Raw genomic sequence first — 22433 nt, 5'->3', positions numbered from 1 at the left:
CAGAGCCCCAGGAACGCTGTTGGAGAGAGGACCAAACTCACCTGTTGTACAGCGGCGCGCTGCTTTCTCATTCAGCTCGCTTTTATTGCCATTTCTTTTCTTTAAATTTTTTTTTGGGGGGGGTTGTTTTGCTTCGTTTTAACCTTGCCCTCAGAATGACGGACGCACTTTTACCGAACGGCATTGAAGACAGCGGAGGAGACGGAAAGCATTTCAGAAAGGTGAGTTTAGTTTTCCAACAAACGCGCGAGCTTACAGTAAAACCATGTCAGCTGCTGTTTCCTTCAACGCGTCCGTGTTGGCTCCAGGTTTTTAAACGAGGCGCTTGCTTTAAATGTCAGGGAGTTTAAAGAGGAGCTTGTCTTTGACGTGTTGCCCAGTTTTAAAGCTACCATCCATTCACTTCTCTAAAATCAACCCACCTCACTTTCGACATTGCTTGTCACCTGTTAAATGATACACTGTGATCATTTTTTACCCCAAGTCAGTTGGGAAATCTTAGTGGAAATTAGTATTCAGTCAAGATTAAATCCACCCCTCCCCACATTTGAAGTGCCTCTGGTGACGTCACAGAAGGTACATAGCCCAACCAAGCTGGTTCCTAAATTTTGTATGGCTTCAGCAAGATGTTCTAGTTATTTGGAGGAATCAAATTAAATTAAATGCCACATCAGGCTGGCATGGATAGGTGTCATTTTCAGAGGTCTTGGGGAATCTTCCCAGGAGTAAATGCACACAGATGCCACATAGATTAAACAAAGATTCAAACGGCAACTTAAACAAATTTTTACCCATTAAAGTTATGAAAGTTGTCATTATCTCCCTTCAGTTTTGTAATTCAGTGTTTCATGAGCCGGACCCCATTTCAGACTCATAAAATTGAACCTAATGCTGGTCAGAAATATATACTTGAAAATCTCTGTTGAATTTGCTCAAAAGCTGCTTTTCATACCATAGTATTTACTGATGGGAGCCATTTCTTGTGACATCATCAACACAAAACAAACAAGAAAAAAACTTCATGTTTGTTTTGTTTAATAACTTTTCTTTAAAAAAGCATTGCGTTTTGTAAAAATCTTGTACTGTACTGACAGTAAAGTAAATAAATAATGTATTTACTGTCAATGTATATTTCTCATGTAAAAAACCCCCCAAAATACTGGTTAAAGGTTAATAATGTGTGGGAGACGACAAACCAGCTCCAAAAGACACTGATTTGAATGGATAACTACTGGTTTTAGTCTTTTCCGATCCTGAAATGTCACCAACAGCAGTAGAAACCACTCGGCTATCAGATTCAGGTGTCCGTCTGCGTGTGTGTGTGTATGTGTGAGATCTCTTCTGGGAATAGCTTTGTCTTGAGAAACTGGATGGCCATAACCATTATTTTTTATCTTTCCATCAAATTTGCAATGGGTCCAAAATCTCCCTTATGGTCTCCTGTCCACATAATTTCTGTTTCATCAAGATTTTCTTTACGTTCTTTCCCTGCAGTTTGACCAACGATTCTTGTGTTTCTAAGAAATTTTATCAAAGTATTTACCTTTTAATTGATTGTAACCAACAGCTGAACATGTGGGCAGTGCTCTTTATAATGGCATCATCTGAATAATTAAAAGTGGTTTGTTACCTCAACCGCTACTAAAGGCAGCACTTTCATCTTCTAATGTTTTGATGTTGAAGTTGGTAAATTGCCCAGATACAGTACCAGCTACAGTAGCATTTTCTGGAGGTTTGGGTTTTGTGTAGTCTGAGGTTATAGGAGAGACAGTTGGCAAGCTGAGTTATTATCTAATGTGTTTTCACAGAGTTCGGTCGGCCTTTGAGCACTCCACATGTTCCTGGGTGTTTTCATAGGGCAAGTTTGTTTCGATGGGCATCTGAGCGCAGCTTTTGTGTATTTAAATCCATCCAAATTCCACTTTTGAACGCTGTCTGGTTTGAGACTTCCTGTGTCTATAAAAAGGTCAGTGGGAGTCGGGGGCTGGTACAGCCACAGGACACGACCAAATGTTCTAATACCTTTTAAAATGTGGAGCCTGAGCTCTACTTTCGTTATGATCCTCACTCTTTGCTTTTCACTTTCATTGAGTATTAAAGAGTTTGCAGATTCATGTCAACCACAATTACATCCACATGTTTTCATTTGGCCTTCTTAAAGAGATTTACAACTAGGAAACTTCTCAGTTAAATTTCTGCCCCTGTGGAACTTGGTGAGTATTTTATGTTATTATTTTTTTATTTTTTTTCTCTACTTGGTGAAAATAAGTCGCAGTGATTAACAAGACCTCATCGGGTCTGAGCGATACTCCAGGGAGCTGTCGCGGTTCGGGGCTGTCCGTAGGTTGGCTTCCAGCTGGCTGAAGGCTGACTGGATGTGTGCAGGATGGAAAGATGGCAGAACAAAACCCCCGAATCGGCATGTTTCTGCTCTTCATCTCATCCTCCTTGGCCAGAGAGAGCATTGACGTAGCATCTGGCCTGGGGCTCTCCTTCAGCCAGACCACAGACACAAATTGACAACATGTGCCTTGATTCTCGAACCAGGCAAGCTCCCCTTTCTGGGAGAAACATTTGCTCCCTCCAAGCGTTGGTCACTGTGGAGACAACCTAATGGAGATGTGGGGGAAGCAATAATCAACAATAAATGTGTACATTAATTTACTCCGAATTAAGATTTGAGCTTTTTAACTTGCAGATGAAACTAGAAAGTCCTATGATTTTAGTTTTCACTACTTGTGCTTGGTATCAAAAAATACCAAGCACACGTAATCTATATCTATGTTCCAGCTCAAAACTGGGTCGTGCCTGAAGCCCCCTCTTGGCAGATAACCACTGTTAATCACCACTTGCGCAAACCAGCTATCTCATTATACATTGCCCCACATGTTCTTTATGAAACCTCGGTTATACAACAGCAAGTGAATTTTCTGTGTGATGGATATGATGCTGGACTGGGCGGCCCTTTGTGTTTTGCTCTAATTAAGTGCATAGCACAGTGTTGGAGAAAGGCTGCACTGTTCAGGCAGCCCAGCAGGTCGGGGAAATTAGTTGGACTAAAGGGGATAATAAAGATGGAGGCAGACATGGCAAAAAGTGATTTATGTCACTGATGTTCAATTAGGCTTGTGGGTGGGTACTGGTGGCCAAGTCTTTATCCTATCAGAACAAACCCTCACTAGGGGCATGGTCGTGTCAACCCAGTTTACTCTGCTTCAATCAAACTCTGTTGCAGACTAAAAAAGCAAACTCGGGTCTGCTTAAAAATCTAGGTTTCTGTTTGGTTGAAGTGACCTGTGGCGCATATCTGAATGCCAAGCGGACCGGAGACCGCTCCAGTAGCAGAAAGCAGACTATAGTGCTGAGCATTCTGGGTAAATACAACCAAAAGAAACCTGCCAGAGTCTAGTGCTAGTGGGTTTCGTAAAATACAAAAGAGAAATCTTAACAATCTCTAAAATTTGATGTCGCCTCATTTTTGTTTCATTTCATTTTATGAAAAAGGAAGTTGCGTTAATGTCTTCTTCTGAGGCGTTTGTGTCTTTTTCTTCTGTAGTTTTTGGTACAGTGCCACCACAGGATTGTTGTTTAGATTGTCATCATTGTAACAGTATTACAGCTGTTGCTTTGGAAATTGAAAAACAAAAAAGTGGGTAGTTTGAATCTTGGCAGATAAGTTCCAACACCCTATAACCTGCTTCGTGACGACTTGCTAACTTCGATGACAGACGATGAGTGACGTTTTATTTTGCTATATACAAACGACAGAAACTTACTGCTATGGCAACCATCCGCCTCAAGCCACTCCTCAGTTCTGTTACATGCCCCACCTGAGAAGTAACGATTGGAGGACAGTGTGTCACGATCAGCGCACACCCTGTCAAGTCGCGTGCTCATGTTCTCATCCTGTCGCTGTTCCCAGAATAGCTCAGCGCCTGCCTCAGTTGATAATGGCAGTCATTTGAATACACGGTTACTTATTAAACCTACAGGTCACTGAAGTGTTTGCACTTGTCCAATCTTGTGACCTCAATAGGCGCATTGTGCTTTGGCTGTGGTGTTTGGTTGAGTACCTGCCTCATTGGAGCTTTGTGACCCTTTCCACCTCGCTGTTCTGCTCGGCTCCTTCAAGAAAACCTCTGACACAGGCTCTGCCATCGCAGCATGACTCAGAGGTGAATGTAAAGGATTTGAGAGGACAGTCAGAGGAAAAGCACTCACCGAGAACCGCACTTACAATGACAGGAATGAGTAGAAACAATCCGTACCAGCAGAATGATGTCACATCCTTTGGGCAGCTGACAGCATAAGAGGCACTTCACTGAATAAAAACATGTTTAAGTCATCATGGCTTTTTTTAAATGATTTTTTTACTTCAAATAAAAGGACACCTGTGAAATTTGAAATTCTTTTTGTGTTGAGTCATTCTTGAACTGAATCGGTGGTTTACAGAAAAACCTCTGAAATGATTGATGTTTCTTCTTTTTTTTAACCTCTTGGGTCATTTTTTGTGTTTTTTGACTTCCAGCTCTACTTGGTGTTGATGAATAAACCTAATTGCTTTCTCTAAGTCTGTGACTGGTCTGGTTTGACTGGTTAACTGGTTTCTTTACTAGGCTTGTTTTTGCAAGGCAAATTCTAATGGAGCCAACACCTCTATTGTGTATACTGAATAGGGAAGTGCCAGTATTAGATTCTAACAGTGTGACAGAAATATCCGTTTTCAGAAATATGTCCACAATATCATAGTATTTACTTTCTTCTAATCAGGAAATGAATAATTACTCCTATTGCTGCTAAAATATTACAGTATTTAATAACGTTTAGCATTTTCATACATTGACTTAAGCAAAAATGTAATATGCACAACCAATTAAATTTGACAAGTTTTCAAATGTATGTTTTACGAAATACTTCACATTGTTGCTGTATGGAGTAATGCTTGGTGTTTGTAACTACAGTGCCTTCTTCCTCTCATTCTTTTGTACAGTCAGGGACAGTCTAAGTGAAAGCAAACTTACATTTAAAATAAAGCCGCTCGATATATGGACTCGCAATCATCACGGCAGTATCAAAGCGGGCAGAACTGTAATGGGAAAGAACTGCTTGAAGGCAGCATTTGGCTGAGTTGTCGTTCTCGTTTCTGTGTCTTCTCCTCCAGGGCTGCAACCCGCTCGCGCAGACCGGACGGAGCAAACTGCAGAAGCAGCGAGCCAGTCTCAACCAGCAGATCATCAAACAGATGAGGATGAGGGCCGGCGCTGAGAATCTACTGAAGTACGGTCCAACTCACGCACACACTACCAAATACTACTGTAGATGGATTGTTCACGCCTCCACAAAACGAGGATCATTGCACAACGTCCATCTATCTGGATAAAAATAACCCAAGTTCACCGGCGACGGTGACACATGCAAACTGTGATTTTTGCATGTGTCACCTAAGGTGAATACACTATAATTATGTAATTTTTTGTACAGTAAGTGGACTTATGGTACTCCAAAATGGAAAACTCCAACTTGTTTTCCATTTTGACGTGCTTGGCTGCACCCCTTGCACTCCTCTGTCATTGCTGGGATTGGATGATAAAGCTCTGAAACAGGAGCATTCCATTTAGCCTGAAAACAAAGAGTCACTGTGATTCACACTAAAGAGAAGGAAAAAAAAAGACTCGGAACATTTTTGCTCATGAACTTGCTGCTTTGACCAGGCTACCAAAAAACCCTTCTAATCACACTCCTGGTTTTTAATTAGCATTTTGTCTTAATTATGACATTGAATTGATTAACAACTCGCTGTGCCTTTTCTGGCCAAAACATAAACCAGATAATGTTTTCAAACCTTTATTTTTGTATTTGTATAGTCCTAAATTCATTTAAACTTTATTTAAGTCAGCATTTGTCAGTGGTCGCAAGATAAAAATACGAACAAGCACGTAAGTAATAGGAGGGTATTTTTCTCATTTTTAATGAAAGATTTACAGAAATTAAATTTTTATATTTGATCCCTGCAGTCTGAGCGTTTGATGCATTTTATCTGATTTTAATGACAAATATTGCTATAAGTTTTTATAGGCAACATGTAGCAACATAAGTTGCCTATATAACATTGAAGAAAAAAATATGTTGCATAGAACGATAATATTCATTTATATCTGAATGTTATATGCCAGTTATATGCCATGAATACAGTTTAAAAATAATGCAGTCAGAGCCCAGAGTCCTAAAACATTTTGGAAATCTGATAACTGGAATGTCTGTTCTTCTATAGTAGTATATATTCATGCAAATGACAAAAATAGGTAGAAAAAAATCTGAATAGCTTTATGCGTCATTTCTAGCCATTTGTTGCTGTATCCCTGTGTTGTGTTCTTTGCTGGTTTTGGCAGAAAGTTTCCATCATAACAAGAAAAGTCAAGCTTACATTCAGCAACATTCAGCTGTCAAAAGTCCCAACACTGTAGCTGAAGCTTCTGCTTTTGCAACAACAAAAAAGCAACTGTGCATCTTTGCTTTTGCAGCTGTCACTGCACTCTTAAAACAAAGAAGTTGGATAATTTGCAACAAAGATGATGCTTTGGAATTTGATATTTTAAGATATACTTTGCATATTCTATTTCACAAGTAGCGCAGTCAGCTTTGATGATCAGAAGAGCTGTCTCCCTGTGTGTTTGTTAGAGTCCAAGTCTAGCTTTATTCTGAGATTTCCAAAAGGTGGTCCACATTTCTTAAACTAGATCTTCTGTAATGGACAGAAGTTGAACATTCAAATAGAAAAAAAGAGCAGCATTTCTGTATCGATACCTTCAAGCTTCCAGGTATTTGCAGAAGTCAGCTGCTTAAATGGTCTTATCTACATAAACGGTAGATAAGACTCAGAGCTGAAATGATGAAAAGTAAGAAACCTGGAAACTAAATAACCAGGAGCTGAACTTTATCGCATATCTTGGTAGAAAATACAGTTTCCTTTTTAAATAGCTTTTCATTTTTCTGTGTCTTATCTGACTTGATTGTTAAACATCACATTACTGACAAAGACCAACCCAGAGTCTTTTTTTCACTGTGAATTCACCAGGCTGGTGTGTTCCCTGTAGAAATTTCAAAAACCTCGACCTACCAATTCGCATTTGGCTGACGCCGATTTGTTTTTCATCTTAACATAGCGACAAAGTCGCTGAAAATTATTTGATGTAGCAACTACTGTCACTATATGGCGTCACGATGAACAAGGTCAGTGTTTACAGGTAAAGGTCTGACTTTACCTGTCTGGAACCTGCAGAGGCCCGACATTCCTCTTGTACCGCGTATAACTTGCTGACACAAAGGTTGGGGGCAAGTGGCCGTTGTGCACATCCTGTCTATATGTCTGTCTTTCTTGGTAGATAAGACGTACATATGTACGGTAAACGTATTGTCAGTAAATTTGTTTTTATAGAGTTAAGAAGAAATCATGTATTTTATGTCATTTGCTTGTACTGGTTGGATTTGTAATTGAAAGTAAAAAACATTGGCTGATGAAATATCAGAGTGGCTGGTAAAAATGTTCTCCACCTGCCACTGTGGAGAACATTTTTAATTTCCACCTCTGCTCCAAACACACAGAACCTCCTGTGCTTATTTCTGATTCGCTTTCTGTGCTACATTTCGGGAATAGTGGGACGTCTTTTGTCCGTGTCTGGGCGTGTTTGCATGACCGGACTCTCAAAGTTTGGACATCGACTGCATGTCTCAAACAGACTTTTTGATAAAGCTAAAAAAAAAAAAAAAAAAAAAAAAAAAATTATATATATATATATATATATATATATATATATATATATATATATATATATATATATATATATATATATATATTTTTTTTTTTTTTTTTTTTTTACAAAGTTTTAACCTTTAGTGATGTTGCCATGGTACTTTCTAGGTGACACTATTTGTCATTGGCTGACATCAGTGCACCTTTCTTTTGCCCCTTCTCCATTGTTCTGCATTCCTCTCCCAATCAGCAACAGGTGGAGTCTGTCTGGTCTGACCAGTTTCTCTCTCTTTTCTCTTTCTTTTTTCTATTGTTTCACTTTTAAAACCACAACGCTTATCTCTTAATGATGTTGTTTGAGCCAGGATTGTTTTTGTTTGTGTCGTTGAAAAGCTTTTTGGAGAATTAGAAGATATTTGTCACAGTAGAATGAACAAAAAAAGGATTGCATGGGTTGCCCTGTTTAAAGTTACAAACTTTTCCTGTCCTGTGTCAGTGCTTTGCATCTTTTCCTCAAGACAATAATGTCAAGGTGCCAAAAGTATAAAACGGCTTTTCCAGAGAAGAGGATGGGGGAAAATCCTTGTGTAAAGCCACACTTGCTGGCTTCCTGTCTGGTTCCCACGCACTGCTGGGTGATATTTGATATTGAAATTGGATTTTAATAACAACTTATGGTCAGATTTGCTGCATCACTTTTTTCCCAAACCACAGCACATCCACCTATTCAACCCAGTTTTTTTTTTCCCCCTAAACCGAAGATTTAAACAAAAAACAGCTGTTGGTGGGCTGAAATAAAAAGCAAGTCTCATAGTATGAACAGATATAAGGAGTCCCCTCAAACTTCTTTCTAGCCTTTCTGTAATGAGTAGCAAGTATCTATGTTGGCAGAAGGGGTGACGTCACACTGTGTGTATAAAAAATGTTTTATTGATGTTTTAAAATGAAAATGATTACTGACATTATTATTATTGAACTGCTTCACTATCGCTGGAAATAATTTTCAGTGAAACATTCTCACTGAAGACCTGGCAGTGCTTATATGTGGCGTCTTTTTTTTCTGGTTCTTAGCCAAAAATTGCTGCGTTTTTGTAAAGTTGCCTGTCAACACCTAATCCATGTCACACCTAATGATGAAAATAATACCCTGTAATTACATAGTGGTGTCAAAGCCAAAGCGTTTGGCTCTGAACTGACAAGCTTGAGGTGTGTTTAGCACATCCATCTTCTCTGTTACGGTCATGCAGATAAGATGGCGCGACGGGATGCGGTTGTCAGCTAGTATCTGGGCCAGTGTGCTGGTTTTTGTTTTAAGAGGGCTGCCGGTGAAACATAAATTCTTACCTACAAAACCGCGGACAGGTGCTTCATGGGTGTTACAAGAAACGCAACCCTAAGTTGCTAGGGCAACCTTATCTCTCTCATGCAGCGAGGCCTTTGCTGTTGGTTTCACAAAGTCGCACAACTGCTCATTTTGTGCAAATATACCAATTATTTCACTCATTAAGTTTGTTTTGCTCTGAAGTATTAAGTTTTTATTAATCACCCAATATTATACAGCAAAACAAGACGACATTAAAGTTAAGCTATAGAACGAATAGAAGTCATTGATAAATTGTTGTGTAGACAAATGTTTGTGTGTGTTGAAGAGTAAATGTGTTGCAGAGCCAACCACATAGTCACTATGGTCTGTGGTCCAGATTACTGGAAGAGAGAGATTTGTTTTAATATTCAGCCACAGAAACCTTTAGACCCACTAATAGATGTTTTCTTTTCCCGTTCAGCCTTGGGCCTTACTTTAAAGGGGATTACTATCTGCATGTGTATCCTTTTATCCTCCGTTTAATCCTTTGCTTTTGTCTGTCCTCTCGTTTGTTGCTCCTTGCAGGGCCACAAACAACAACAAGGTTAAAGAGATGGTTGTTCTGGAGCTAAGCTACGTCAACTCCAACCTGCAGCTGCTGATGGGACAGCTGGAAGGACTCAACAGCTCAGTGGACGTCTATCAGAGCGCAGAGTAAGATGGCTCCTTTCCTGACCCCTTTATAATTATGAATATGTTCCTGCTGACCTCAGGTTTAGAAACAATCATAAATATTAAAGTAACGGGAACGTTTCGCTGCACAATCTATCCCTGCATTTTCATTGTCAATTACTATTGGTCTCTATTTGTACGTTTATTTTTGTTGCTTTGATTCACATTGAAATTTACAAATCGGTGGAATTTCCTATTGTAGTTATGTTAAAAGCGTCCCTCCATGTAGCACTGAGGGGTCTTCACAACTCATTTGACAAGTCTGGGTCTTCACCTTCAGTTACCTTTAAAAGCATCTGTGGAGGAAGATTAGCAAAGTTGAAAATGTGGCTCTAAAATGTGTTGTTTTTAGTTCATAAGCTCTCTTTAATTAAGAGTAGCTTCCTGATTGCAGACGTTTAAAAGGAGAAAGACATTTAGAGAAACCCTGAAGACAGACCGATCATTTGAATGTCAAACCAGACTAACAGGTTTCTGTGCCACTGTATAAAAAGCAACAAGGAAACTGTGAGCTGAACCTTTATGCAAACCCAATTTAAGCGTCTGGTGTTCTCTGCAAGTTGCATCACTGGGTGTGTTCTGCAAACAGCAGGTACTGAGAGGTCCTGCTGTTTGTTTTGTTTTTTCATTTATTTTGTTTATTCACAACTTTCTGTGGTGTGAAGGAAAACAAAGCATGCATGTCTAGAGGATCCTCCACAACCTTAAACAGAGCCACAGCAATGAGGAAATGTGAAGCTTTAAAAAGCGTTTCTAGATATTTGGAGGGAAATTAGTCGGCGAAGCATTTCCTCATCGTTTGAAAAGATGAATCAGGGGGATCCGGTTAGCCGGCGCATCACATCAAAGCCACAGTTCAGCCAATGGGGATCAACACGTCAACCGGAGGGCTCACCTGGAAGGAGGCTCCTGGCTCCTGTTTAGCAAACATACAGCAGAGAATGAGTTGGCAAGTTCTCAGGTGTAATTATAGGCTCTGATTGCAACCACCCAGAGGGAGAGGGTAATTCACCATCCTGCTTCCTTGCTTACTCTCTCAATGAGACCGACCCGAATGCTGGCAGGATTCTTTAACATACGAATTCAAACTCGCTCTTGAACTCCATCTTCTTCTTTCAATGGTGAGCTTTTTAATAAAAGCACCTAAAATGCTTCAAGCCTGCAAAATGTGAAACTTTAGCTTTTATGGTGCAATTGCATTTGCTCATAATCAGTTCCCTGTTCAATGAAGGATCCAGTTCATGGTTTTATTTCTTGTTTTTTTGGAATTTTAATGATTTGCTGCACCAAATTCAAATAAACCTTTGACCCCTTTGCTTCATTCCAAGCATGGCCTAAATGTCTACCAGTCACCTGTGATGGAGGCTTCCTGGTGCTGGAACAACCTCCCTTTGTACACTGGAGTTGCTCAATCAGTCATTTTAAGACGCTCATAAAAAACACTTGACAAGGACTCCATGTCAGACAGAGATAAATCACAACTTCTATTCATTGTCTTTTGATTCTAGCTGAGCAGAACTTCATATTTTTATAATTTTTTCTGTATTTCTAGTTTAGGTGTTTGACCTGATTTTAAGTTCAAAGCAAAGTTCTTGGCTCAGTGAGGAAATGCTAAGGCTTCTTTTTGTAGGTAAAATTAGCCCTAAAATAATTTGTGTTTGTGGGGTCAATTCAATTTTGTTGAAAAAAATAACAATTTTTAATCTCAAAGTTCTGCAGAAAGTTAATGCTCCTTGTGAATGGGCTCACTTTGAACGCCTTTGTCCGCAGCACTGATCACATTGACCGCTTACATAGCACCGGGCTCAGACGATCAGACCTAGACAAGTTTTCTTGTAAATGGCCTCACAAACCCAAAACGTATTCTCGTCTCGGCACTATGATAATCCCAGATTATTTTGTTTGTCCCACATGGACGGCGTGCTGCAACACTCAGGAGGTTTTAACCTAGATTCAGGGAGTCAGTCTGCACCACTACACACAAACAGTGGAAGATTATGAACTTTCCTTCCCTGCAGTGATCAGGGAGGCAAATACTTTCCCACTTATGTTCTTTTTTCATTTAATTTTTTTTTTTTGGATTTTCTGCTCAGCAACTCATCTGATGTTGAACTTCATACTTTCCCATTTGGAATTTGGATTATTAACACACGGGACGTTTAGCAGCTGCTTCTAGAAATTGTTTTTCCCCAATGTCCTCTGCCAGTGTCCTCGGCGTGGGGATTAAGGAGAGAGTGGAGGGTCAGAACAAACGGCCTGTTGTCAGTGTCTGCCAGGTTCTTAAAGAATCACCAGCCCACTGTTCTGTCTGACAATACGCAGACTCTGAAGCGAGCATTATCTGTCCACCTGTGTTTCCCACAGCCTGAAACACAAACAAACAAACAAAAAACCTACCACACAGTCCTTACATACTCATTACCTGAACACAAAGCTCTTGGATGTGTTGAGAAAGTTCTTTTAGGTGATTTGTGAGCAGTTGTCTCTTTGGGATGATGGTACAAATCTCCACAGTGGAGACATAACCTGCACCGTGGAAACACAACCTCAGTGGTGAATACACAAAGACAAGACTCTCATAACCTTTCTAGGCTTTTCCCAGGAGATCTCAGTTTTCTAAATGGTGTCCCTTATTGTCACTCTTACCAGTTTCAGCTGGATTTTCAGACATGAGCTATTGCAAAACAGAAAACACATTTGTTTTACGAATCGCATGTCCTTGCTAGCTTCTCTGCCTCTATCCTGGATAAGTACAAATAGACGAACTGGATGAAGTTCATGCATTTATTGTAGGTCTTAAATTACATCCATAATGGTCGTAAAAAGTCTTAAATTGTTTTATTTTCTTTTCCCCATTTCCAACCATCTTTAAAAAAAACAACAGCAAAAAAAAACTGACTAGTTCTCGTTAAAGCAATTAAAATTTGTATCAATGTTTACACTTTGACACTTTTGTTTTAGCTTCATAAATATTGGACAAGAGCCAGATGCATAGGAATAAATGCTAATCTTTATTTTCTATGGATTTAAAAAAAAACTTCTCCATCCAGCAAATCTCTATAAAAATTACCTCACTGTTAATCAGGTTTATGTGTAAAACACATTTCAGCAGCAAGGCAGTTCAAAATGCTTTCTGGCATTTTTTTTAAAATTGTAGCTCAGGTTGTTTAGATTTCAAGTCTTTCCATATTTTTTTATATTTCATCCCCTAAAAATGACCCATAAATTTCTAAATTTATTGTGTTTTTTGGGGAAGCGAGGAGACCAACATGAAGGGACCATCACCTAAACCTTTCTCTCTTGGGGATGTCTCTGATTCAGTCCCCTCTCCCAAAACATTTCAGTCTAAAATTGATGCCATGGGAACATCATCACTGCATGTCTTCCCCAACCTTGTTGTATGAGAGGGAAACAAAGGTCAACATGACTTCATTGGAGCTGCTAAAGGGCTCACCACAGTAAAATGTAATGCAAATTTCAAGTGTTAGCTGGAATACACCTCTCTCTTCGCTGTTATAGAAAGTTTCTAAAGATAGTATTCATTAAATCAAATCAGGTTGTTATATTTTTTCTGCTCTTCCTCAGAAGGAGGATACTGGTATCTGCTGAGAGATTAGAGCCTCCTGCAAACTCTGGAGTCACAGAAGTAGTCAAAACACGTAGCTGTTATCAGAAAACGTTCCAAATTAACGATACAAATTTACCGGATGTAAGGTTCCCGAGTTGTCATCGCTGAGAATCTAATCAGGTTAAACTTGTGATCCCGATCTCCGCTTTTCCCGCCTTTCTTATTTATGTTCAAAACTTTCTTTCCAGCGGTCAGAGTGAACAAATGCAGGGTATTTTCTGTGAGGCTTTTGACATCTTACATTCCCAGCATTACAAACGCCTCCCCTCCCTGGACCTGCACCCTGCCCAACAACACCGGAGATCAGAGTGATCTCATCTACAAGTGCTGCTGCATGTGCAGCCCCTATCTCTGCTGTCTGTGCTGCTGACGCAGAAGATCTGCAGTGATTCACTGAGCCAGAGCGCCAGAGGAATGCAGCACTATCTTAAAGCGTTAAATGAGTACGAGGAGTTGTTCTACCGGAGCATGTAGTCCGGACAGCTTGTGCCTCCGTTGATATGCGAAGCTTCACCTTGCAGGGAATTACAAATGTGTTCTTTCCACTCGGTCATGTCCTGTCACTTGACAACCTCAAAGTTCAGCGTAGATATTTTTTTAAAAAAGGTTTTCCTGGCTCTAGTGGCCTTTATTTGAACGTGCTAAGGCAGGAAAGTAGGTGAAGAAAGTGAGGGAAGACATGCGGCAAAGGTCAAGAGGCCAGGAATCGAACCCCTCTAACGGAGGCACACATACTTTTTGATGAAGTGTTTATACTTGTTTGTTTCCATCCTAGCTCATGTCTCCCATCTCTTTCTCAATTTCTTTGGGAGCATATAATTTTTTTGGAGCACATCTCCAAAAAGAAAGGAGAGAAACCAGAACAAATAAGTTTAGGAACTAATTTATATGTGATAATTAGAAATGCCAGAGGGAAAAGTATTGAACACACGCAGAAAGGGAGGTGGAAAAAGAAATAGAAAGTCGAGACACCAGCTGAAATCCAGCATCGATTAGAAAGCCATCCTCTTCCTTATTACTCAGGAGACATTAATATTTTCCATTTCACATAAATTGATTTCTGAACTTATTTGTTTTGGTTTGTTTCTGCATATGGATTACTTGGGTTATTAACAACACTTAGTGAAAATTTCATATAAATAGCACCTTTTGTGAAATATGTTTACTATAAAAAGCCTGTTGAAAAACAAACTGTGAGCTTCAGCTTGACATCATCCCCACATTAGGTCTTTCTTGCCTCAAAATAATTAAATAAGCCAATATTTCAATATTTATATGAAAAATTATTTCTTCTTTCAACTCACAATTATGCTCTACTTACTTTACGTCAATCTATCACATCCTAACACATCCTAATAAAATACTTTATAGTTTGTACCTCCGTCATCGAGTTCAATGACTTCCTTTGGAAAACACCCTGACCTCTTTATTCTCCAAATCTGTTTTTGTGTACTTCTTCCTTTAGTTTCTAACTTTGCTGTGAAGCCAATAAGGGTTCAGGTGTTTTTTTTTTTTGTTTTTTTTTGGTCTGTGAACAGCAGCAGGTACTTGTCACAGTGTGTTTCTTCAGCCCTGATAACGAGCTGAACCTGCTCTCCGTCTGTCTCCAGCAGACGTCCGAGTCCTTCCCGCTCCACATTCCAAACGATTACGGCGCCAGCCGAGATGAAACGAGACGTTTCAGGAGGCGGTGCAGCTCGCTTTTACTAGAAGCTGGTTTTAATAACAGGAATTTTTTTCTCTTTTTTTTCTAAAAAAGGAGCAATTACAGGAGTTTGCGTCTCTGCATTGCTGAAGTGAAGCAGCGAGTCAGGGCGTGGGGAGGCGGGGGAGGATGATTAATTGATGGAGAGTCGGTGCAGCGCGAGGCCCTCATTCACCTTTAAATCCCAACTCCCGCAGAGTGTGTTCACTACTCCATCTGCCAAATCCTGGCTTCGCTAGTATGATTTTCGTCATAAAGGCCGAACAAAATGTTAACTTTCTCAGCTTGAACTGCTTGGATCAGTTTAATTATTTCAAATTATTCTGTATTGTTGACCTTTGTTCACAGGTTCAATAATTAACAACATGCAATAATTAGAGAAAGAATATTCTGTTGTTGCTGTAAGTAAATCATATTGGTTTAATAGGTTTTACTGCAGTTTTTCTTTATTATTGAAGTGGCCTTGGCTTCAACTGGTCATGTTTGTTGAATTTACTAACTTGTTTTCTTTCTTCCAGATTAGAGGAACATAGAAACTGCATGATAATACATTGTTGATCACAAGACAACCTTCTTTCTGTTTTGCTTACAGGGAGACAACCAACATTCCCCTGATTGCTCTGGGTCTGAAGGAGACGAAAGAAGTCGACTTCTCTGCACCATTCAAGGTATAAAACCTTCAAACGGCGCATCTTGATTTCAATATGTGTCCTAAAATATAAAAGAACAGTAGAAAATGAAAGAAAAGCAAACCATTTGTTTGGGGCTGTGCTGAAATCTAGCTTTTCGTCATTGTCCAGGATCGAGTTTACTGTTGTATAGCATACAGATCCTTTCATTGCTTCATAAAATGACATCCCATCCTGCAATAATCGATGTTAAAATGCAAATGTCTGTCCTGAAAACATGACCCACATTATAATAGTCGATGTTTACAGTTGGGATTTAAAATCCTTTCATTGAGGATTTGTGTCATTTGTCTGCACCGCCAGTCGCCCTCCACTATGTTATTAGCAGCTCCAATCTCTAGTCTGGCATCATGCTTTTTTTTGTTTTTTCTTTTTACCTAAACAGCAAATGCATGTGGGACGTTTCCAAAACACGTTCCAGCAGTCTGTTGTTGTTGTCGCAGTACCTGCCAAAAAGCAGCTTTTATCCTCTGCACGTTTTACACGCCTGCCTATCAGCACAGCTACAGCCATAAAGTTGTTCCAAAGCAGGTCAGCAGCCGCTTGGAACGCCAGAGTAATTATCGAGCACCACCGCACCGAGGGGAAGCCCGCTTGTAAATGTCACGATGACTCGTTTATCGCCCGTCGCTTCCTGGTCTGGTTTCCTGTCAGTAATTGATCTCTGCGTACATCTCTGAGCTAATTAGCAGGTTCAGCCGAACCAGAAAAGCCCCATAAAATCAATGAATAAATGTGTTAGGCTCAGGGTTGACTCCTGTGTGTTTCACAGGACTTCATCATGGAGCACTACAACGAAGACGGAAGGACTTTTGAAGACGAGATTGCCGACCTGATGGACCTCCGACAGGTAGTGCTTTTGAATGTTTTCTTGCCAACGTATCATTTTCTACTGTAAAAACCACCTTTATATCCACTCCTCAAGGTGTGGAAATAACCGGTTGTGTTCCTACAACTTCAAATACTTTTCCTATTTTTTTAAATGACTAGCCTTTGAGAGTTTGAGTGAGAATATTACATCCTTACAGTATTAAATTTAACATTTTTTATGCATTAGGCCTGCAGAACACCAAGCCGAAACGAAACTGGGGTGGAGCTGCTCGCAAAATACTACAGTCACCTTCCTCTGATAGAGAACCGCTTCTTCTCCCCAACACGCCAGACAGGCATCTTCTTCACCTGGTACTACTAAGTATTCTGCTTTACAAAAGTCAAAACCATTATTACCATTTTATGGGTTTGCACCAACACAAAAGTTACCCAAAAATAAGCACACATTTGGAAGATGGTTTGGAACGTTTTTGTCTACATGGGAAGTACAGTAGAAAACGAACTGGACACACCGGTCCCATAGTGAAACATGGTGGTGACAGTATCATGCTTTAGAGGGTCCGCAAAATAATCACCCAGTGAAGGTTGAATGAAGTGAAACCGTATATTTATTGGTTTCCACTACACAATTATGATCTATTTCCTAATAAAATACACAGAACTTTGAGTAATGTAACCTGCTGCAAAAAAGCAATAAATCGCAAAATAAATTAAAATGAGCTCCATAATTTCCATTCTGATGATTAAATAAATGACACATTTTATTTATGGTTTTAGTTGTATGTGTTTATTTCTGTTTTATTTAGGATATTTAAAATGTGCTACATGAATAAAATTACCTTACCTAAAATGTCTTCCAGTTCCAGTGCTAAGTGTTACTTAGGTTAAAGTTTATTGGTCTTTGAGAGGATGAACTTGCATTATGTTACCATTATCAAGATATTACTTGAAAATGGTCTCAAAACAACAATATTGTCATTTACAGCAATAATCACTGGGACAATTTATTATCCAGCAGAATTTGTTATTGTGACAGGCTCAACTTTTGCAGTTAGGAGAAACTAACAAACATGATATGCGTTTAAAACAAACCAAACCTTAATTTCCATAGTTTCTGCCTTAAAAAAGCCAAGTGCTACATAAATGAAGAAGACGGAGAGCAGGCCTCTCCTAAATCAGCTGCCATGTTGGGGGTTTTCAGTCTTCAAGTATTCTGACACCTCCTTAAGCCTGTGGATCAGCTGGTATATCCCTACCTAATGCCTCGCTTGCTTATAGGAGCTTTAAATGAGGAAGATTTGGGTTGGTGCCAGCTGTTTGTCTTCTTGTGCAATAAGAGGTTCTAGTTGTTTAAATAAAAAGGCAGAAATGACAGAAAAACTGCTGCTAATATGAAAAACATGTCTCACAATATGGTGAAGGTTTTTGTAAAGACGTTTTAGACTGTGTCTTCACTCATTTATGTATTTTAAGCCACTTGTAAAATTATGTTTGTGCTTTAAATTGAGCTGTAAATGGTGACGAGCATCGTCTTCTTTCCTGCAGGTACGACTCCTTCACAGGTGTTCCGGTCTGCCAGCAGAACCTGTCTCTAGAGAAGGCCAGCATGGTCTTCAACATGGCCGCGCTGTACTCCCAGATTGGCACCAGAAGTGACCGGCAGACAATAACGGGCTTGCAGGAGGCCATCTCGTCTTTTCAAAGAGCCGCAGGTACATTTTCACTTTGACTGCATTAACCTGTAACGATGTGGAAGTCAGCCCAGGGGGGAGTTTGCATTTGCAACTCCGGAGTGAAACGATGAAAGAAACTGTCAGCTACAATTCCTTTAAAAATAGCTGCCTCCCGAAATACTTCCATGAAATGTTGGTGTTTCTTTGTACCGTACATAATGGCAGTAGGGACACAATAACATGTTCAGATAAAGTTTGTCGACGCTCTTGTCAGTTTATCAGCCGGCCGCCGCCCTCTGGTGTCCATGTCAAGAGGAAGAATGAAAGCAGATGATGTTTCTGACTCCTTGTCATGTGGCTCCAGTCCAAAAAAGCATCAGAAACACAAAGTAGCTCTCCATCGCTCAAAGGTTTTCAAGAATTGTCGTCAGATCTTGATAGATATATGACTCTACTGTACGGCCGGTCTTTTACTGTAATTACAGATTGCAACTTGGTTTCGCTTTTCTCACATTGATTAATCTTCTTTTGACTTGTAGTATCTAAATCACTTATGTTGTGACGGGCAACATTGTACAAGCAGCAAAACTAGACTAAGGGTTGACAGTTGCTGAGCATTTATTTATGTACACATCTAAATATATGTTGGATTTGCTTCAGTGCTCCAAAGAGTTGTAGGAGAAGCCATGTTGCATAATGTGTCCTAGCAATCTAGTTTTCTGTTACTATGTAATAAATAGCTTTCTGTTACTACTAGCTAATCTAATAAAACAAAATGCACACAGGCTTGTTGGAAAAACTGAAAATCCTATTGCATCCCCAGAAGAACCTTTTGATTTATGTAATTATCAGATGAATAACAATAAAATAAACAGGTCAAGTATTTCAGGACAAATTGCTGTTTGAATCGCACCTATTTATTTGTTTCCATTTTGTTTAAAGTGTTGAATATGTTTTAGGACTACTGTTATACGTATGAAGACGATCATTAATCAAAGGTTGAAGCAGAATACTTTGAAAGATTGAAAAAGTAGAAACTCAGTTTTATTTAACACCAATTTGTCAATTACTTATTACTATGAGAACTATGATAGTGTAAAGTAGGAGCATAGTTCAAAACAAGTTGCCTGGCCTTTCTGAAGTGAGTAGTAATAAAATATTATGTTAGGAGCAGAAGTGATGTCACGCCGTTTGCATGTAAGAGAGCAGTCGCAAAAACAAGCAATTTCATACCTTAAAACAAAGACATTATTATAGAGGTCACCTTCTAAGCTGTTTTTAGCATCTCTTATTAGCAGTTAGCTTTGCTAATGTGGTTAATATTAAAAAAACAGAAGGCTCTATAGAAAATTTAGCTTCTTAACTTTACCTGGAAGTTTCCTGAAAAGTTGTTGATGTTTTCTGCCCCTGAATGTTCAATTAAATGGAGGCTGAAAGCAGAACATAAATGTCTTGAAGCCGTTTGGGTTTTGTTTAGGTTTCTGTTAACTCAAGCCTCTCCCCTCAGGCATGCTAAGTCACCTCAAGGCAGTCTTCACCCACATCCCAAGCTATGACATGAGTCCAGCCATGGTCAGCATGCTGATCCAACTGATGATTGCTCAGGCACAGGAGTGCCTCTTTGAGAAGATTGCTCTGCCGGGGGTCCTGAACCAGTTCACTTCCCTGATTAAAATGGCCCAGGAGGCCGCTAAGGTAAGCAGCATACTAACATTCATGAACTGTCCATAATGTCCTGGTCACAAGAGTCTGGGTTTTTTTCACTCCTCTGTTGCCTTCTTCCTGCCAGGTCTCGGAAATCTACGATCAAGTCCATCAGCTTATGGTCCAGATGCCAATAAAAGACAACGTGCCGCTCTTTTGGTCCGCCATGTCACAGGTCAAAACCAACCACTACCGAGCCATGGCGCACCACTTTTTAGCGTCAGCATTACTGGATCATGAGTGTAAGGAAACCTTTCTGGGAACATTTTTGAAGCTTTGAAAGATGCAACAGAGAGAATGTACTTTTACAAAAAAACAGGCTTTCTTAGTGTACAATCTTATTGCTTCTTTTCCAAAACAAATTAGTTCTGCCTCATGTAGAAAACATTATTGAATGTGCTGCTCTTTGCCTTTAATTCTGTATCAGCTACTGTGGGTGTTGCCAGATGAGTGAACTGAACTAAGTGAGCCCTTGCACTATTACACAACAGCTATTTAAGGATACACACTCACACACTCAAACACACGCACACACACACACACACACACACACACACACACACAGATTCAGAAGCTTTGTCTGCAGAAACTGTGATCAACAGAGAGTGGAAGGGGGGAAGACAAGAGTAGACTTTAAAGTACAAAAAACATTCTGGAGAAAAGTTACAATGTTGCAGGATTATTTCTTTATATCTCTGTCCACATAACTAAAAATCAAGTAAGGGAAACGATGTTTAAGTGGATAAAAAAAAAAACCACACACCGGGGGGAAAAAGTGTTCTGTGGTTGCTAGCAATGTTGCTGTTTGGTTTTTTAACTCTGCTGGTTGTGTAACGGTGGTGATTGATTAGTTCTGATGTCTTGTAGATGTCATATTTCATTCTTTATAATTAAAAAAAGAAGTTTGTGGTTTATTTTCTAATCCACAGTCCAATTAAATCCCCTTCGTCTGTGCTGAAGCTAACTGCACATTCTGAAGAGGCCAAGCTGAAAGTTTAACCGGAGCACACAAAAACATTAAAAACCTCCTAGAGGACGACTGTAATTCTTGGACTAGGACACAGCTTCAGATACTAACAGGGAAACTAAGCTGCTTTGAATCTGGCAGCTCATTAACAAATTCCTGGCAGAAGAGAAAAATAAAGCAATTAACCACAGAACCGGAGAGAGAGGTTAATTTCCAAGCAAGAAACGTCAGTGAATGATGGCAGCAGTGGGACGGAGATGAAAAACAAAGACCAGCAAATGGTTCTGCCTCAGTGAAGCGAGCTGTGTGACCCAACCCAGAGAAAGTTCTGTCCAGGATATGTAGATGACGGCTTATAAGCACTTATGAAGTTTTAAAAGAAATTGTTGAGCTTCTTTGTAAAGAAATGATTGCCGTTTAATTTTAATATCTACAGAATTCAGCAAAATTCACTTTTTTTTTTCCTTTGAATTTTGCCACATCACAAACACATCAATATATTTTGTTGGGATTTTATATGAATGACCAACATAAAGTAGTATATAATTATGAAGTGAAGGGAGAATGATTAATATTTTTCTTAGTCTTTATTTTTAATCTTAATAGTGTGGAGTAGTAACAATTAAGGAGTCATTAATCGAATAGAAATTTGTTGCAATATGTTGAAAAACTCATCAGATGCAACCAAAGAGTAACCCTTCTTTCTGAGACATTAATTTTTTACCGGCAGAGAGACTAACACCATATTAATCACTGCAAAAACACAAAATCTTACCAAGTACTTTTTGGTCTAGTTTTCTAGTGCAAGTGAATTGTTACTCTTGGAATAAGACATAATTAACTTACAAGTTTTAAGCAAAATAAAGAATTGTTTTTCCAAATCAACAATTCCCTAATATTGTTTTTTTAAGTACTAGTTCCACTGGCATATTATTTCACTTATCTTAAAAATATTATGTTTAGGTGAAATAATCTGTCAGTGGAACTAGTTCTTTTTAAATTAATATTAAGGAGTTATTGATGTAAAACAAGCTCCTATTTATTGGTGAAAAGTTACTTGTAAGTTAATTCTATCTTATTTCAAGTGCAACAAGATATTTGCACTGGAAACTGTCCCAAAATATTTGGTGAGGTTTTGTATTTTTGCAGTGTCTTTAATAGCGTCGGCTACATTTATCAGTGCTTATTGAACAATCCTGTCTCTTTAAAATTGTGTGCAGGGTTTCTGATGCAGCAAACTGTAAAGGAGCATTTCTGAGCATCTTAACTCGACTAAAGTGAAGCTTTTCAGGGTTGAAGTGACGGATCGTTTCTCTCCTCTGTGTTTAGTGGGTCCCAACGACGACGAGGACCAGCAGGAGAAGACCTTATCTCAGGTGTACGATCAGCTCCCCGAGGGATGCTCCCCACTCGGCATCCTGAAGAACAAAGACGAACGTGAACGGATTGGT

At 39.4% G+C, this 22433-nt stretch overlaps 1 protein-coding gene across 2 annotated transcripts in view; it reads left to right on the top strand.

Annotated features, from left to right (window-relative positions):
* Nucleotides 1–22433, top strand: part of rhpn2 (rhophilin, Rho GTPase binding protein 2) — a 30032-nt gene continuing 7599 nt past the window's right edge. For both annotated transcript variants that reach the window (XM_055060059.1, XM_055060058.1), the window contains exons 1-10: nt 1–221; nt 5162–5277; nt 9639–9767; nt 15711–15786; nt 16580–16657; nt 16865–16989; nt 18184–18350; nt 19819–20006; nt 20101–20257; nt 22312–22431. In XM_055060059.1, coding sequence (XP_054916034.1) covers nt 156–221; nt 5162–5277; nt 9639–9767; nt 15711–15786; nt 16580–16657; nt 16865–16989; nt 18184–18350; nt 19819–20006; nt 20101–20257; nt 22312–22431 — 1222 coding nt within the window. In that variant the 5' untranslated portion in view covers nt 1–155. The remainder of the gene's footprint in view (nt 222–5161; nt 5278–9638; nt 9768–15710; nt 15787–16579; nt 16658–16864; nt 16990–18183; nt 18351–19818; nt 20007–20100; nt 20258–22311; nt 22432–22433) is intronic.

Source organism: Poeciliopsis prolifica, unplaced genomic scaffold (genome assembly GCF_027474105.1).
Source record: "Poeciliopsis prolifica strain line A6 unplaced genomic scaffold, Auburn_PproV2 SCAFFOLD057, whole genome shotgun sequence".
NCBI lineage: Eukaryota > Metazoa > Chordata > Actinopteri > Cyprinodontiformes > Poeciliidae > Poeciliopsis > Poeciliopsis prolifica.
This window is presented reverse-complemented; position numbering and strand designations above follow the sequence as displayed.